This window comes from Macaca mulatta, chromosome 10, assembly GCF_049350105.2.
Source record: "Macaca mulatta isolate MMU2019108-1 chromosome 10, T2T-MMU8v2.0, whole genome shotgun sequence".
Taxonomy (NCBI): domain Eukaryota; kingdom Metazoa; phylum Chordata; class Mammalia; order Primates; family Cercopithecidae; genus Macaca; species Macaca mulatta.
Genome location: NC_133415.1, coordinates 10,426,481 through 10,445,547, shown reverse-complemented (window position 1 = coordinate 10,445,547; position 19,067 = coordinate 10,426,481). Strand labels below are relative to the sequence as shown.

The window sequence follows — 19,067 nt, the reverse complement described above, 5'->3', positions numbered from 1 at the left end:
TTTGTTTTTGAGACAAAGTCTCACTCTGTTGTCCAGTCTGGAGTGCAGTGGTGCAATCATGGCTCACTGCAATCTCAGTCTCCAGGGCTCAAGTAATCCTCCCCCCTCAGCCTCCTGAGTAGCTGGGACTACAAGCACAACCACGCTTGGCTAATTATTTTTATTTTTAGTGGAGATAGGGTCTCACTATGTTGCCCAGGCTGGTCAAACTCCGGGGCTCACGCAATCCTCCTGCCTCAGCCTCCCGAAGTGCTGGCTTTACAGGTGTGAGCCACCGTGCCTGGCCTCAATACATTTCTGATAAATAAATAAATCACTTAATGAATCTCCCTACTGGTTTTTCTACACATTTGGCAGCAGCAAGAGTGATTTCATCAGCCCTATCAACAGTCTGTTTCTCTTTTTTTTTTTTTTTTTTTTGAGACGGAGTCTCACTCTGTCACCCAGGCTGGAATGCAGTGGCCGGATCTCAGCTCACTGCAAGCTCCGCCTCCCGGGTTTACGCCATTCTCCTGCCTCAGCCTCCCAAGTAGCTGGGACTACAGGCGCCCGCCACCACGCCCGGCTAGTTTTTTTGTATTTTTTAGTAGAGACGGGGTTTCACCGTGTTAGCCAGGATGGTCTCGATCTCCTGACCTCGTGATCCGCCCGACTCGGCCTCCCAAAGTGCTGGGATTACAGGCTTGAGCCACCGCGCCCGGCCAAGAGTCTGTTTATCTTACCCAGAAAGCTGAGCTAGGTCAAAGCACAGAATTTAACTGAAGTTCAAGAATTTAAACCGAGGTACTAATTTGGATTTGATTTGAAATTGCATTTATTTTTATTTATGCAAAGATGAATCAAAGTAGTACAAAAGATCAACCTGCAGTGAGACTGCAAGGAGGAAGACCAGGCAGGCATTCCTCTTGTGTCTCATGGAGATGCACCTGAAGCCCTGCGGTCTTGGCAGTCCATATGGAATATGATGTTTGTCAAGTTGGAGGAGCATGGAATGGTGAAGCCTTGCTGTCTTTTTCTTTTCTTTTCTTTTCTTTTTATGAGACAGAGGTCTCACCATGTCATCTAGGCTATAGTGCAGTGGCACAATCACAGCTCACTGCAGCCTTGAACTCCTGGGCTCTAGTGATCCTCCTTCCTTAGTCTCCCGAGTAGCTGGGACTACAGGTGTGCATGCGCCACCAAGCCTGGCTAATTTTCTATTATTTTGTAGAGATGAAGTCCTGCTGTGTTGCCCAGGCTGGTCTCAAACCACTGGTTCAAATGATCCTCCTACCTTGGCCTCCCAAAGTGCTGGGACTACAGGCAGGAGCCACCATGCTTGGCCAAGGCGTGCTGTCTTGTATGCCTCTAGCAACCTGGATACCCCCATACGTCTTCCGTCACCAGGCAGTGCCATATATTCCCCTCTCTAGTAAAAGCCACATCACCATGCCCATCGTTCGGGTGCTGGGCTTTACAGATTTGCTGTGCCAGCCCTGGCCATGTCCACCTTATTTGTGCCTGGACTGCAGAGCCAAGCAGTTGTCCAATTATTTCACACAGGCTTCTTCCTTTTGCCCAGGAAAACCATTCGGAATCATTCAAAACTCAACTCCTGGCGGGGTATGGTGGCTCACGCCTGTAATCCCAGCACTTTGGGAGGCCGAGGTGGGCGGATCACGAGGTCAGGAGATCGAGACCATCCTGGCTAACATGGTGAAACCCCGTCTCTACTAAAACTACAAAAAATTAGCTGGGCATGGTGGTGGGCGCCTGTAGTCCCAACTACTCGGGAGGCTGAGGCAGGAGAATGGCGTGAACCTGGGAGGCGGAACTGGCAGTGAGCCGAGATCCAGCCACCACACTCCAGCCTGGGTGACAGAGTAAAACTCTGTCTCAAAAAAAAAAAAAAAGGCTCAACTCCTGCCAGCTGCGGTGGCTCATGCTTGTAATCCCAGCACTTGGGGAGGCCGAGGTAGGCAGATCACTTGAGATCAGGAGTTCAAGACCACCCTGGCCAACCTGGTGAAACCCCATCTCTATTTAAAAGTACAAAAATTAGCTGGGCATGGTGGCAGTTACCTATAATCCCAGTTACTCAGGATGCTGAGGCAGGAGAATCGCTTGAACCTGGGAGGCAGAGGTTGCAGTGAGCCAAGGTCAAGCCACTGCACTCTAGCCTGGGCAACAAAGCAAGACTCTGTCTCAAAAACAAAACAAACAAACAAACAAAAATCAGCTCCTAGGTTGTCTCCTAGATGAACGTCAACATTTCCAGGCTGTGGTAGTTATATCATCACCTTTGTGTGAACCTCTGTGTTAACTTCCACTACAAAGTTCTGTCATTGGGCCAGGTACGGTGGCTCATGCCTGTAATCCCAGCACTTTGGGAGGCCAAGGCAGGCGGATCACGAGGTTAGGAGATCAAAACCATCCTGGCCAACATGGTGAAACCTCGTCTCTACTAAAAACACAAAAATTATCTGGGTGTGGTGGCGCATGCCTGTAATCCCAGCTACTTGGGAGGCTGAGGCAGGAGAATCGCTTGAACCCTGGAGGCAGAGGTTGCAGTGAGCCAGATTGTGCCACTGCACTCCAGCCTGGTGACAGAGCAATACTCCGTCTGAAAAAAAAAAAAATACTGTCATAGATCTATTGTGTCATTGTGTTTACATTTCTGTTTCACTAGATAGTAAGACCCTCAAGAACATGGACTGAGTCTGGTTTTCCTGTGGACTTGTTTGTCCAGTTGTCCATGCATGATCTCCATGTGGGCATCCCACGGGCACATCACCATGCCCACTGTTGAACTCATCTGAAGCACTCTCTGAATGTCTATACAGCACCCAAGCCTCTATCATTGCATCTCCCACATGAGCTTGCTGTTTCCTATTTATGAGTCTGTCTCTCCTACTAGGTAGTGAGCAACTGAAGACAGAAACCAGGTGAGTTTCATTTATTCTTTTTTTTTTTTTTGAGATGGAGTCTCGCTCTGTCGCCCAGGCTGGAGTGCAGTGGCGCTATCCTGGCTCACTGCAAGCTCCGCCTCCCGGGTTCATGCCATTCTCCTGCCTCAGCCTCCCAAGTAGCTGGGACTACAAGTGCCTGGTTTTGAGACGGAGTCTCACTCTGTTGCCCAGGCTGGAGCGCAGTGGCGCGATCTCGGCTCACTGCAAGCTCCGCCTCCCAGGTTCATGCCATTCTCCTGCCTCAGCCTCCCGAGTAGCTGGGACTACAGGCGCCCGCCACCACACCTGGCTAAATTTTTTTGTATTTTTATAGAGAGTGGGTTTCACCGTGTTAGCCAGGATGGTCTCGATCTCCTGACCTCGTGATCCGCCCGCCTCGGCCTCCCAAAGTGCTGGAATTACAGGCGTAAGCCACCACGCGCGGCCTGCCTGGCTAATTTTTTGTATTTTTAGTAGAGACGGGGTTTCACCATGTTAGCCAGGATGGTCTCGATCTCCTGACCACGTGATCCACCTGCCTCGACCTTCCAAATGCTGGGATTACAGGCGTGAGCCACCGTGCCCAGCCCATTTATTCTTGTATCCCTGCTGCCTGACACAGTGCTTGCCACATAGGAGTTAATTCATATTCATTTAACTGAATCAGATATTTGTATCTTCAGGGCCAGTTACCTAAGAAATGCTCAGGACCTGTTTGTTACATTCTAGAAAAGATGCTTCTCCCAAAGCTGCCTGCCCACCCTCCTTCTCTGGCAGGCTTGGATTAACACTGAGAGCCAATAGTTTGTCACATAGCAACAATAGTAAAGAAAGAGCTACTGCCGAATAGAGCAGACGCTTGCTTGCTGCAGAGAGCAGAGCAGAGCTATTTTGAGATCCTTTAGGTAAAGTCACAGTCTGATAGGTCCACACATTGTGGCTATAGTTACCACACATGGCATCAGCTTAGGGGGTACAAGGCATCAAAAAAATCTTATTTGCATATCAGTTTCTTTTGCCATCATTTGGAGAATCCTTTTAGAATATAAAGGACCAGGCCGGGCGCGGTGGCTCATGCCTGTAATCCCCGCATTTTGGGAGGCAGAGGCAGGCAGATCACCTGAGGTCGGGAGTTTGAGACCAGCCTGACCAACATGGAGAAACCCCGTCTCTACCAAAAATACAAAAAAATTAGCTGGGCGTCGTGGCACATGCCTGTAATCCCAGCTACTCAGGAGGCTGAGGCAGGAGAATCGCTTGAACCCGGGAGGCAGAGGTTGTGGTGAGCCAAGATCACGTCATTGCACTCCAGCCTGGGCAACAAGAGTGAAACCATGTCTCAAAAAAAAAAAAAAAAAAATATATATATATATATATATATATATGACAAAAATTTAGGTATTTTTTCTAGTTGTGAAGTCAATCGGGCTTTTGTTTCCAATACTGTTAACATATTTTAATATTCCACTGAATTATTGTACAGATGTGCTCATTGATAGATAAGATGACCACATATTCTACGGCCGGGCATGGTGGCTCGCACTTGTGATCCCAGCACTTTGGGAGGCCAAGGCGGGTGGATCACCTGAGGTCAGGAGTTCAAGACCAGCCTGGCCAACGTGGCGAAACCCTGTCTCTACTAAAGATACAAAAAATTAGCAGGGCATGGTGGTGCACGCCTGTAGTCCTAGCTGCTCAGGAGGCTGAGGCAGGAGAATCACTTGAACCCTGCAGGCAGAGGTAGCAGTGAACTGAGATCGCGCCACTGCACTCCAGTCTGGGTGACAAAGTGAGACTCTGTCTAAAAAAAAAAAAAAAAAAAAAAAAAAAAAGACCACATATTCCAAACGAAAAGCAGGACCTAGGTGTCAGCCCAAACTTCCCAGCGTGGTACCCATGGCCCTTTGTGGTCTGGCGGGGCCCACCTTTTCAGTGTCCTCTCCTGCCTGGGCACATGATGCTATACCCATGGTGAGCAGCATTCAGGCACCAGTGTGACAGGTGCTTATGCTCATGCATTATCCATCCATGTTTGCCTTGCAGGAGCCCCACCACTCTGGCCAGTAACTATTTATCTCTATGAGCTTCTCTCCAAGTAGATGGTGTGCCACCGGGGCAGGAACAGTGTGTACCCCATCTTTGAATTCCTAGTACCCAGCACAGTGCTGGGCACAGAGAAGAGGCTTCATAAGGGTTGGGTTGGGGTATAAAGAGTGCAAGTTCTGGCCAGGCATGGGGGCTCATGCCTGTAATTCCAGCACTTTGGGAGGCTGAGGCAGGAGGATGGCTTGAGGCCAGAAGTTTGAGACCAGCCTGGGTAACACAGCGAGACCCCGTCCCTACAAAAAATACAAAAATTTGGCTGGGTGCAGTGGCTCCTGCCTGTAACCCCGGCACTTTGGGAGGCTGAGGTGGGCAGATCGCTTGAGCCCAGGAGCTCAAGACCAGCCTGGGCAACATGGAGCTCTAAAGCAAGTGAAATGTCCTTGATTAATGAGTACAAAGACTTACTCTCCCTCTTGTTTAAAGTCTCTATTAAAAATAGAAAAATAGGCCGGGTGCGGTGGCTCAAGCCTGTAATCCCAGCACTTTGGGAGGCCGAGACGGGCGGATCACGAGGTCAGGAGATTGAGACCATCCTGGCTGACACCGTGAAACCCCGTTTCTACTTTAAAAATACAAAAAACTAGCCGGGCGAGGTGGTGGGCGCCTGTAGTCCCAGCTACTCGGGAGGCTGAGGCAGGAGAATGGCGTGAACCCGGGAGGCGGAGCTTGCAGTGAGCTGAGATCCGGCCACTGCACTCCAGCCTGGGCGGCAGAGCGAGACTCCGTCTCAAAAAAAAAAAAAAAAAAATAGAAAAATAAGCCGGCATGGTGATGCAGACCTGTAATCCCAGCTACTCGAGAGGCTGAGGTGGGAGGATCAGCTGAGCCCGGGACTTGGAGGTTGCAATGAACCAACATCGTGTCACTGCACTCCAGTCTGGGCCACAGAATGAAATACTGTCTGGAAAAAAAAAACAAAACACCAAAATTAGCTGGGCATGGCACTGCACGCCTGCAGTGATGCTGAGTGGGAAGGATCACTTCAGCCCAGGAATTGGAGGCTGCAGTGAGCCATGATTGCACCACTGCACTCTAGTCTGGGCAACAGAGCGAGATCCTGTCTCTATAAAAATAATTTCTTTTTAAAAGAGTGCAAGATCCTTGGTTACCTTTTGTTCCGTTGGTGCATTTCATTCCTGATGGTGGCACAGTCATGCCTAATGATATGGAAAGTCACAAGTTCTGTGGCTGTTTTTGTGAGTTTACCAATCTGTTTTTAAATTTTGTGGAAAAGATATTGTGTGCATGTGAGTGTGTGTTTGTGAGCATGTTTATGTATAGAATTTCCCTCTTTCTTTATTCATTCAATAAACACTCATTGGCTATGAATTCTGTCCCAGTTCCTGTCCTAGGTGCTGGGGTCTTGAAGAAGCATAAGACCTGCCTCCTACCCAAAGAAAGTAGTAAGGGTTCTGTAGAAAGAGTCCTGGATATCATGTTGGAAGACCTCCATTCCAACACCTTTTGCTTCAGTTTGGGGTCTCATGAAGGACATTTCATTTCCTTTAGAGCTCACTGCCCAGAGTAAACACTTCCTCTTTTCTGGTGTAATTATAAAGAATCCAATCAAGCTATCTGAGATTCCAGAAGAGAGAGAGGTTGACTGGCACCCTGATGGACAAGTAAGCTAGATCATGTCCTTTTCAGGGCCAGAAAGCCCTTGTTGCTGTAGCAGCATAGATGAGGTTGGGGCAGGTGAGGATCCACTAACTCCGACCAGATTCACAAATCAATATTCATCTGATCAATAAGTTTGGGTTGAGTCCCTCTTCATCAGATCTTAAATTAGGAGCTGGGAGAGAGAGATGGACGACATGGTCACCTTCCCTGCTGTGCAGGAAAGGCTGACAAGGACCCAGGCAACTATAATATGATGTGCAATGTAGGTGATTCAAAAGTACAGGATAGGCTGGGAATGGTGGCTCACACATATAATCCTAGCACTTTGGGAGTCTGAGGCAGGAGGATCGCTTGAGGTCAGGAGTTCAAGACCAGCCTGGACAACATACTGAGAGCTGTCTCTATTAAAATTATAGTAATAGGCCGGGCACGGTGGCTCACGCCTGTAATCCCAGCACTTTGGGAGGCCGAGGTGGGCCGATCACAAGTTCAGGAGATCGAGACCATCCTGACTAACACGGTGAAACCCCATCTCTACTAAAAATACAAAAAATTAGCTGGGCATGGTGGTGGGCGCCTGTAGTCTCAGTTACTCGGGAGGCTGAGGCAGGAGAATGGCGTGAACCCGGGAGGCGGAGCTTGCAGTGAGCCGAGATAGCGCCACTGCACTCCAGCCTGGACAACAGAAGGAGACTCCGTCTCAAAATAAATAAATAAATAAATAAAATAATAACTATAATAATAAAAGAAGGCCAGGCACAGTGGCTCATGCTTGTAATCCCAGCACTCTGGGAGGCTGAGGCGGGAGGATCACCTGAGGTCAGGAGTTCAAAACTAGACTGGCCAACATGGTGAAACTCCATCTCTACTAAAAATACAAAAATTAGCTGGGCATGGTGGCAGGCCCCTGTAATCCTAGCTACTTGGGGGGCTGAGGCAGGAGAATTGCTTGAATCCGGTAGGCAGAGGCTGTAGTGAGCCAAGATTGCACCACTGCACTCCAGCCTCAGTGACAGAGCAAGACTCTGTCTCAAAAAATAAGAATAAAAAAGGCTGGGCACAGTGGCTCACATCCCAGCACTTTGGGAGGCTGATGGGGGGCAGATCACGAGGTCAGGAGATCGAGACCGTCATGGCTAACACGGTAAAACCCCATCTCTACTAAAAATACAAAAAAATTAGCTGGGCGTGGCAGATGCCTGAAGTCCCAGCTACTTCGGAGGCTGAGGCAGAAGAATTGCTTGAACCCAGGAGTCAGAGGTTGCAGTGAGCTGAAATTGCACCACTGCACTCCAGCCTGGGCAACAGAGTGAGACTCCATCTCAAAAAATTAATTAATTAATTAAAAAATCAAAAACTAAATAAAATTAATTTAAAATAAACAAATAATAAAATAAGTACAGGGTATTTGCCAGGGAGGGCACAGGAGGAGTGTGTAACTAGGCTCAGAGGGCTCTGGAGGCGGAGCTTTATAGAAAAAGGAATATGTTAGTTGAGACCTGAAGGGTGATCAGGAATTTGTGGGTAAAGAAAGGACTGCAGTGGTGTTTCAGACAGAAGCAGTATATGTGTCACTCTCCCAACAACAGAGAAAGCATGGCACCAGAAGAATAGAAATAATTCCACTTGGCTGCAGGGACGGAAGTTCAGAGAAATAAGGTAGGTAAGCATGTACGAAACCCTGCAATTGAAACTTTACCCTAACAGCAAAGAGTAACCATTGAAGGTGTTTTTGTTTTTGTTTTTTGAGACGGAGTATCGCTCTGTCACCCAGGCTGGAGTTCAGTGGTGTGATCTCAGCTCACTGCAATCTCCGCCTCCCAGGTTCAAACTATTCTCCTGTCTCAGCCTCCTTAGTAGGTGGGACTACAGGCGGCTGGCACCATGCCGGCTAAATTTTTTTTTTTTTTTGTATTTTAGTAGAGACAGAGTTTCACCATGTTGCCCAGGCTGGTTTCAAACTCCTGAGCTCAAGCAATCCACCCGCCTTGGCCTCCCAAAGTGCTAGGATTACAGGCATGATCCACTGTGCCTGGCATGAATGTTAGTGTTTTGTTTTGTTTTTTTTTTTTGAGACGGAGTCTCGCTCTGTTGCCCAGGCTGGAGTGCAGTGGCCGGATCTCAGCTCACTGCAAGTTCTGCCTCCCAGGTTTATGCCATTCTCCTGCCTCAGCCTCCCGAGTAGCTGGACTACAGGCGCCCGCCACCTCACCCAGCTAGCTTTTTTGTATTTTTTTAGTAGAGATGGGGTTTCACCGTGTTAGCCAGGATGGTCTCGATCTCCTGACCTTGTGATCCGCTCGTCTCGGCCTCCCAAAGTGCTGGGATTACAGGCGTGAGCCACCGCGCCCGGCTGCGTGAATTTTTTTTTTAGAAAAAATCCTTTCTGATTTTGACTTCAAACATCACAAAAATTTGTAGTGTACAATGAACACGACTCATAACACTTCTCTCACCCCAGTACTGCTAACAGTTTGGTGCATATTCCATCAGCTTCTAACCCTTTATTTATTTATTTATTGAGACAGAGGCTTGCTTCATCGCCCAGGCTGGAGTGCAGTGGTGTGGTCTCGGCTCACTGCAAGCTCCCGGGTTCACGCCATTCTCCTGCCTCAGCCTCCCGAGTAGCTGGGACTACAGGCACGTGCCACCATGCCTAGATACTTTTTTGTAGTTTTAGTAGAGACGGGGTTTCACGTGTGTTAGCCAGGATGGTCTGGATTTCCTGACCTCGTGATCCTCCTGCCTCAGCCTCCCAAAGTGTTGGGATTACAGGTGTGAGCCACTGTGCCTGGCCCTAACCCTTTATTTATTTTTTATTTTGTTTTGTTTTGTTTTGAGACAGAGTCTTGCTGTGTTGCCCAGGTTGGAGTGCAGTGGTGCAATCTTGGGTCACCACAACCTCTGCCTCCCGGGTTCAAGCGATTCTCCTGCATCGGCCTCCTGAGTAGCTGGGACTACAGGCGCACACCACCATGCCGGGCTAATTTTTGTAATTTTAGTAGAGACAGGGTTTCACTATGTTGGCCAGGCTGGTCTCAAACTCCTGACCTCATGATCCTCCTGCCTCAGCCTCCCAAAGTGCTGGGATTACAGGCATGAGCCACTGTGCCTGGTCTAACTTGTTATTATTAATCATTATATTTGTGAAAATAGAGACATTCTATACCTGCTATTCAACAATATTCTTTTTGTCCTTAGTAATACATGGGCATCTTTCTATGGTAGTATATATCTGCCTACTCATTTTCAAATGACTGCATAGTATCCCATCATTGTAAGACTGTTCCATAGTTTTTGTTGTTGTCTAGCTGTGATAAAATCTGTGGTACGTAGGCCATGTGTGGTGGCTCACGACCGTAATCCCAGCACTTTGGCAGGCTAAAGAGGGTGGATCACCTGAGGTCAGGAGTTCGAGACCAGCCTGGCCAACATGGTAAAACCCCATCCCTACAAAAAAAAATTCAAAAATTGGCTGGTGTGGTGGTACACACCTGTAGTCCCAGGTACTTGGGAGGCTGAGGCACAAGAATCACTTGAACTCAGGAGGTGGAAGTTGCAGTGAGCAGAGACTGCACCACTGCACTCCAGCCTGGGCAACAGAGTGAGACTCTGTGTCAAAAAGAATATATACATATGTTTTATATATGTATATATATAACATATATAGAGAGAAAGAACATAAAATTTATCATTTTTACCATTTAAAAAATGTTAATAAGTTCTCATGAAATACACATACATAAAATTTCTGGTCTTAACCTTTTTTTCCTTTTTTTTTGAGACAGGGTCTCTCTGTCACCCATGCTGGAGTATAGTGGAGGCATGATCACGGCTCACTGCAGCCTTGACCTCCCAGGCTCAGGTGATCCTCTCACCTCAGCCTCCTGAGTAGCTGGGACCACAGGTGTGTGTGCCTCATCATGCCTAACTTTTTTTTTTAATGTTTGTAGAGACGGGGTGGTGGGGGGTCTCACCATGTTGCTCAGGCTGGTCTCCAACTCCTAGACTCAAAGTATCGATCCTCCAGCCTCAGCCTCCTAAAGTGTTGGGATTATAGCCATGAGCCACCACACCTGCTTCCTCTTAACCATTTTTTAGTGCACAGTTCATTGGCATTAAGTACACTGAAACTGTTGTACAGCCAACACCACCATCCATCTCCAGAACTTGCTCATCTGCTCAAAGGGAAACTTTGTACTTAAGAAATAGATTTCCCCATTCCCTTCTGTCCCCAGCCCCTGGCAACCACTGTTCTACTTTCTATCTCTATGAATGTGGCTACTGGAGATACCTCATATAAGGAGAATCATATCCATTGTTTGTTTGTTTTTTAACCAATCGCCTACATACAGGCTGTTAGTTTGTTTCCCTTTGTTGGGGAAAGTGGAGAGGAGGGACTATTACACTGCTGCAGGGAACATTCTCGCATCTTTGTACACTTGTAGAATGTGTCCTAGATTCTGAGATTTTCAAAGGCTATAAACATTCAGTATGAACCTAAAAGTTTGTACCACACTCTATTTCCACTAACAGTGTATGAAAGCCCAAATTCTCCACTTCCTTGCCAATATTGGCTAATAAAATATTTTTCTTTTTCTATTTTTCTTTCTTTTTTTTTCTTTTTTTTTGAGACCGAGTCTCACTCTGTTGCCCAGGCTGGAGTGCAGTGGCGCGATCTCGGCTCACTGTAACCTCCACCTCCTGGGTTCAAGCAATTCTTTGCCTCAGCCTCCCGAGTAGCTAGGATTACAGGCGCCCGCCACCAAGCCTGGCTAATTTTTGTATTTTTAGTAGAGACGGGGTTTCACCATCTTGGCCAGGCTTGTCTTGAACTTCTGACCTCAGGTGATCCACCCGCCTTGTCCTCCCACAGTGCTGGGATTATAGGCGTGATCTACTTTTCTTTTTTTTGAAACAGGGTCTCACTCTGTTGCCCAGGCTGGAGTGCAGTGGTACGATCTTAGTTCACTGCAACCTCTACCTCCTGAGTTCAAGCAATTCTTATACCTTGGCCTCCGGAATAACTGGGATTACAGGCATGTGCCACCATGCCTAGCTAACTTTTTTGTATTTTAAGTAGAGATGGATTTTGCTATGTTGGCCAGGCTGGTCTCGAACTCCTGGCCTCTAGTGATCTGCCTGCCTCAGCTTCCAAAATGCTGGGATTACAGGCGTGAGCCACCATACCCAGCCTCAATTCTGCTGTTCTGAAGCCATCTTAAGAGTCACTTTGATTGCCTTTGTGTGATCCTTATTTTCTTGCCATCAGCCACTTCCAACATGGCCAATTTCAGGTTCAGGATCCTGGGGAAAGGCCAGAGGAGCACATCTCAAGGAGATGCACCAAGCATCAGAGTTCTCCATTTACAGCAGAGCCGGGGGCCATGGCCTCTGATTTCTTTTGGTTGAATTTTCTCATGGGATGTTCCTCAGATTTCCTTCAATCCACTTCTTATATCTAGTCCTAAAGTGTTTTTGGCCAGGTGGGCAAGGTATATTTGAATGCTGCTTTGATTCAACCTGGATCCTCTGTAAAAGTAAACAAATCTTTTCCTAAAGTTTACAGAAACTCTTTAAAAAGAAAGAAAGAAAGAAAAAAAAAAAAAAAGCTCGGCGCGGTGGCTCATGCCTGTACCCCCAGCACTTTGGGAGGCCGAGGCGGGCGGATCATGAGGTCAGGAGTTTGAGACCAGCCCAGTCAACACGGTGAAACCCCATCTCTACTAAAGATACAAAAAATTAACTGGGCATGGTGGCGCATGCCTGTAATCCCTGCTATTCGGGAGGCTGAGGCAGGGGAATTGCTTAAACCCTGTAGACGGAGGTTGCAGTGAGCTGAGATCGCGCCATTGCATTCCAGCCTGGGTGACAGGGTGAGACTCTGTCTCAAAAAAAAACAAAGAAAAAAGAAAAGAAAAAAGGCCAGGCTCAGTGGCTCATGTCTGTAATCCCTGCTACTAGGGATACTAGGAAGGCTGAGGCAGGAGAATTGCTTGAACCTGGGAAGCAGAGGCTACAGTAAGCCAAGTTCATGCCACTGCACTCCAGCCTGGGCAACAGAGTGAGACTATGTCTCAAAAGAAGGAAAAAAAGAAACTTAAAAACAAAAAAAAGAAAAAAAAACAGCTGGGGCCAGGCACGGTGGCTCATTCCTGTAACCCAGCACTTTGGGAGGCTGAGGTGGGTGGATCAACTGAGGTGAGGAGTTTGAGACCAGCCTGGCATGGTGAAACCCCATCTCTACTAAAAATGCAAAAAAATAGCTGGCTCCGTGGTGGTTCATGCTCATAATCCCAGCTACCAGGGAGGCAGAAGAATCACTTGAACCTGGGAGGCAGAGGTTGCAGCTAATGGAGATCATGCCACTGCACTGCAGCCTGGGTGACAGAACAAGGCTCCATCTCAAAACAAACAAACAAACAAACAAAAAACAGGCCAAGTGCAGTGGCTCATGCCTGTAATCCCAGCACTTTGGGAGGCCAAGGCGGGCGGATCACGAGGTCAAGAGATTGAAACCATCCTGGCCAAAATGGTGAAACCCCATCTCTACTAAAAATACAAAAATTAGCTGGGTGTGGTGGTGCGCGCTTATAGTCCCAGCTGCTCGGGAGGCCGAGGTAGGAGAATCGCTTGAACCCGGGAGGGAGGCGGAGGTTGCAGTGAGCCGAGATGGCGCCATTGCACTCTAGCCTGGCAACAGAGCCAGACTCTGCCTCACAAAAAAAAAAAAAAAAAACAAAACAGGGCAAGCAATCTCCCACCAGGAAATGACAGAGCAAGTTTCCAGGTGTCCTTCGCATTTCTCATTTCTTTCCTTTGTTTTTTAAAATATGTATGTATGTATGTATGTATGTATGTATTTTTGAGACGGAGTCTCGCTCTGTCGCCCAGGCTGGAGTACAGTGGCCAGATCTCAGCTCACTGCAAGCTCCGCCTCCCGGGTTTACGCCATTCTCCTGCCTCAGCCTCCCGAGTAGCTGGGAATACAGGCGCCCGCCACCTCGCCTGGCTAGTTTTTTTTTTGTATTTTTTAGTAGAGACGGGGTTTCACCGTGTTAGCCAGGATGGTCTTGATCTCCTGACCTTGTGATCCGCCCGTCTCGGCCTCCCAAAGTGTTGGGATTACAGGCTTGAGCCACTGCGCCCGGCCCTATTTATCTTAAGAGACAGGATCTCTCACTCTATTGCCCAGGCTGTAGTGCAGTGGCATGACTACGCCTCACTGCAGCCTTGACTTCCCAGGCTGAAATGATTCTCCCATTTCAGTATCTGGAGTAGCTGGGACTACAGGTGCTGTGTACGCCACCACGTCTAAGTAATTTTTTTTTTTTTAACTTTTGTAGAGATGGGGAATAAGGGTGTCTCTTTATGTTTCCTAGGCTGGTCTTAAACTCCTGGGCTCAAGCGATCCTCCCATCCCCGTCTCCTAAAGCGCTGGGATTACTGGCATGAGACACTGTGCCCGACCAACATTCTTTGCTTTGTACTCCTTAGTCTGAATATGGGTATAAACTATTAAAAATAACAAAATTATCCCTGAAGGCCAATCTTGATCTTACTCCTACACATTGAATTCATACTGTAACAACTTTAAGATAAAGAGGTTCTGTCCTTTTAAATTTGCCTGCTTTTCTACTGCAGTTTGGGTGATCTAGGCCCGAACATTACAGGACAGAATCCATCCCTGTCAGCAACTTCAATTGCTCCATTAGAATCGTCACTATTAGGTTCTTATTTATTCATCCCAACATTCATTTAAAAAACAAACAGAAACAATATCAAACAAACAAAGAAAATCCAACAATTCGCAAATACCAACTACGGAGCATGAGATATGAAATAAAAGAATTTTTTTTTTCTTTTATTTCTGGGACAGAGTTTTGCTCTTGTCGCCCAGGCTGGAGTGCAATGGCACAATCTCAGCTCACTGCAACCTCTGCCTCCTGGGTTCAAGCGATTCTCCTGCCTCAGCCTCGCAAGTAGCTAGGATTACAGGCGCGCACCACCACACCCGGCTAATTTTTGCATTTTTAGTAGAAACGGGGTTTCACCATGTTGGCCAGGGTGCTCTCCAACTCCTGACCTCAGGTGATCCACCCGCCTTGGTCTCTCAAAGTGCTGGGATTACAGACGTGAGCCACCGTGCCTGCCCAAGAAAAAGCTTTTAACCAGTATCAGTAGATATTGGTTTGGGGGTTTCTTTGAGGGTCACTTACACCCTTGCCACCTCCTCCAGTACCAATTTAGCCATGGCCAAACACAGGGTAATGTGTAGGAACCTGAAACCACGTCTCCGACCTCAGCTGCAAAACTGTGGAGTCCCACACACTAGGCTTTATATTCCAACATTTCCTCCCACCATTACATTTTTGCTTTTTTCCATCCTTACCTTTACCACATTTTTGTTTTTTTCCCCATAATTACATTAGATAAGCCACTGGCTGGACGTGATCTTTTATTAACTTGGTCTATTGGGAGCGGACAAAAAAAAAGACAAACCCTAAAACTGTCTTCAGGTCCCAAGCGTGTTTAGAAAAATACTTAAAGGCTCCTGTGGTGAGAGTGCTACCTGGTAGGGGCGTGTGGACACACGTGGAAGGCAAGAAATGAATTTGAGTCTGGTGCCGAAACATCTTCCCACTGCTGTGATTTTTGTTTTCCGGTCAGAGTAATAGTGCTCGTTATAAGATAAATAAATAAAAATAAAAAGGAAAAGGAAAATTCAGAGAATATGAAAACAACTCGTAATCAACGTGCTTTTTGGATGTGAACTGCTCCCTTTGGGAGGGCAATGGAGAAGTGAGGACGCACTGGGTATCTGGCCCGGAACAGCCAGCAGTGGGTACACCCTGCCAGGTGGATTCGACCGGGATTTGAGGGACCCGCCGCCCAAGGGCCGAAGAGCAGGGCCGCCCGACGGGCGCTCCCATTTGGCCACCTGAGTGGCGACTTGGCGCCTTCCTCGGCGCAGCTCCGGGGTTCCGTCGTCCCGGTTCCCACTGGTCCCTTACGCAGACACCAAAGCCAGGCACCTTCCCTCGTAACTATCCACCGACTGAAAATAGATTCTGAGTCCGCCCCCGCCCCTCCCCCCTTAAAATCCTCCCCCCGCTAAAATCCTCCCCTTTAAAGGGAGCCACCGGGTGACGCCGGGGGAGTTTGCGGAAGCGCTAACCGCGTTGGGGCCTAGGGCGGATCCCGTGATTGGAACAGGCCCCGCCCCCGGCTCCACTTCCCCCATTGTGTGAGCGGCTCGGGCCTAGGCCCCGCCTCCCTTCGGAGGCCCGGCCCCTCCCCTTTTTCACCCCCCTCTTGGCTCATTTCCGGCCGCCGTCGCTACCGCTATCCTGTAAGGAGGATTCGGCAGAGGGAAGAAACAACAGCCGCCATCTTGTTTGTGTGCTAGGCTGGGGGGGAGAGAGGGCGAGAGGGAGCGGGCGAGAGTGGGCAAGCGGGACGCCGGGCTGAGTGCTTACTGCGGGAGCGAGAGAGTGCGGAGGGGAGCCGGGTCGGAGAGAGGCGGCAGGGGCCGAGACAGTGGCAGGGGGCCCGGGGCGCACGGGCTGAGGCGACCCCCAGCCCCCTCCCGTCCGCACACACCCCCACCGCGGCCCCGGAGCCGGGCCGGCGTCGACGCCTAGGGGGGACCATTACATAACCCCGCGCCCCGCGGCGCCTTAGCCCGCCGCCGCGGGCGGCCCCGAGCGGAGCCCCGGGGGGCGGGCGCTCCCAGCACCTGGCCGCCGGCGGTGGGGGCCGTAGCGGCGGCCGTATTTATTTATTTTCCGCGGGAGAGGAAGGCGGAGGGGAGCGCAGCGCGAGGAGGGGCCGCCTGCGCCGCCGCCGGCGGAGCGGGGCCTCCTCGGTGGGCTCGGCTTCGGCGCGGGCGTGCGGGTGGCGCTGCTCGGCCCGGCCCCCTCGGCCCTCTGGTCCGGCCGGCTCCGCTCCCGGCGTCCTTGCCGCGCCTCCGCCGGCCGCCGCGCGATGTGAGGCGGCGGCGCCAGCCTGGCTCTCGGCTCGGGCGAGCTCTCTGCGGCCATTAGGGGCCGGTGCGGCGGCGGCGGCGCGGAGCGCGGCGGCAGGAGGAGGGTTCGGAGGGTGGGGGCGCAGGCCCGGGAGGGGGCACGGGGAGGAGGTGAGTGTCTCTTGTCGCCTCCTCCTCTCCCCCCTTTTCGCCCCCGCCTCCTTGTGGCGATGAGAAGGAGGAGGACAGCGCCGAGGAGGAAGAGGCTGATGGCGGCGGCGGAGCTCCGAGAGACCTCGGCTGGGCAGGGGCCGGCCGTGGCGGGCCGAGGACTGCGCCTCTAGAGCCGCGAGTTCTCGGGAATTCGCCGCAGCGGACGCGCTCGGCGAATTTGTGCTCCTGTGCCCTCCTCCGGGCTTGGGCCCAGGCCCGGCCCCTCGCACTTGCCCTTACCTTTTCTATCGAGTCCGCATCCCTCTCCAGCCACTGAGACCCGGCGAAGAGAATAAGGAACTTCCCCTATCCCCTCGGGTGCCGTCGGAGCCCCCCAGCCCACCCCTGGGTGCGGGGCGGGGACCCTGGGCCGAAGAAGAGATTTCCTGAGGATTCTGGTTTTCCTCGCTTGTATCTCCGAAAGAATTAAAAATGGCCGAGAATGTGGTGGAACCGGGGCCGCCTTCAGCCAAGCGGCCTAAACTCTCATCTCCGGCCCTCTCGGCGTCCGCCAGCGATGGCACAGGTTAGTTTCGGCAGCCCCGGCCTTCCACGTTCCCCTTAATCTTTTCTACTCGGTGCGCCTTTATTCTTCCATTTTTTTTTCTTCCTCTCTCTCTAGTTCCCTGCCCCTTAATTAATTTTAAAGGTATTTGAATGAGCGGGTCGAAGACGTCCAGTAGCCCAACCATTTTCTTTGCCTCCTAATACATTGGTTGCAACACTATGTCATATCGGTGTGTGTTCTGGAATTAGAGCTCGTAAGTGGGTGCTGTATAGAAATGGCCTGTATTGTTGCTCCCGTGCAGTTTGATTTGGGAAATGCCAATGCATTTGTGTGTAAGAACTCCTATGCAATTTAAGTTTCAATTCTTTTGTTCTTGGTAAATGAAGAATTTAGAATCCTTTCTCCTTACTGTACTTACTCTGTTTCCTCTACTTTCCACTCTTTTCAAGATTTTTTCTCCTTTGCAGAATATTTTATGTTGAAGAATAGGGTGTAAGAAAATCTTGATATTGTGTGTGCGAGGTCGAAGATTTCAGATTAGAGGTGAAATTTAACAATTCTTTTATCTCACCTACCATTCTTAGCTTTTTTTTTTTGTTTTTCTTCTTATTTGCTTTAAGAATCAATATGGAGCGCAGTTCATTTCACATCTCCCAGTTCTTTGGTGTGAGACCAAAATGTCTGAAACTCCGGATTTTTAGATTGGGAGAACAGGGGCATGTTCTTTGCAGTTTCAGTCACTTTCTCATTTTAGGGGAAATAAAAAAGATAAACAATTTTGTAGAGTTACGTACCTGGAAATCAAGGTTAAAAGAGTTCCAGTCATCAACTACAAACATGAACTGATTGTACAAAAGTTTAAAATGTGCATTAGATTTTGTGTTTGTGTGTGTCTCTGTCTTTTTACACTTTTAAACATACTTGGAGATCAAGATTTTCGTGTAAAAGCTTTGCGGATTTTTTAGTTCATTCAGTTGTGGACTAGCCCCTTTGTCAGGAGAAGTTCAGGGAGACTTCCTCCATCATCCCTTCATTCTTCTCTTACAGTTAGTTTAATGGTGTTATCCTGATGGGTAAGGACCTTTTCTTTGCTGGGATAATGAAGATGAAGAATGGCTGGCCATCTGACAGTCCACAAGATGTTCCCCTTTACTACGGAGCATCTCTTTAACTCCCTGAGAACAGGCTCAACGTCATCCCTCCATCTGCCAGTGAGAGTGCATAATGGAGTTAAATGTACCCTTTGAGTTTGTGGAGAACTTCGAGAGCATGTTTCTAAGTAGGCTTCATTTCAGAGAGTGAAAATGGGAAGACAGAGCTAATGCTTTGAATTCGTTGCTTTTATAAGAAAGATGTGAAGTGAATTTAAGTTAACCTGCAAAAATTGAGCAGTAGGAATCTTGCAGAGTTTCTCTTGTAACATTGATTATGCATGAACTTTGATCTGTACGTGTTCTATGAAGGTACTGTAGTGTCCAGGGAATTTTTTAGCTGGGTTTTTTCCTTCAGAATTCATACACATACACACGTCGTTGTATTCCTTTGCACCTACTAAAGTGCCATTCAGAAGGATTTTTTAGATCATCTTTAGACACTTAATCAATCACCTGTAGATTTTTGTGGTGTTTCTTTAGTATTTGTGTAATGTGGTAGTTTTTGCTTTTTAGTTTTGGTGTAACGTGGTAGGAGATTTTACATTGGAGTTAGCCAGTGACTTGGAACGTAG

At 48.9% G+C, this 19,067-nt stretch overlaps 1 protein-coding gene across 2 annotated transcripts in view; it reads left to right on the top strand.

Moving 5' to 3' along the window:
• Positions 1 to 16,808: 16,808 nt before the first annotated feature.
• The window catches only part of EP300 (E1A binding protein p300), a 91,197-nt gene continuing 88,938 nt past the window's right edge, over positions 16,809 to 19,067 (top strand). The window contains exon 1 of one of the 2 annotated variants that reach the window (XM_077948429.1): positions 16,809 to 17,359. In XM_077948429.1, coding sequence (XP_077804555.1) covers positions 17,266 to 17,359 — 94 coding nt within the window. In that variant the 5' untranslated portion in view covers positions 16,809 to 17,265. 2 annotated transcript variants of the gene reach the window in all.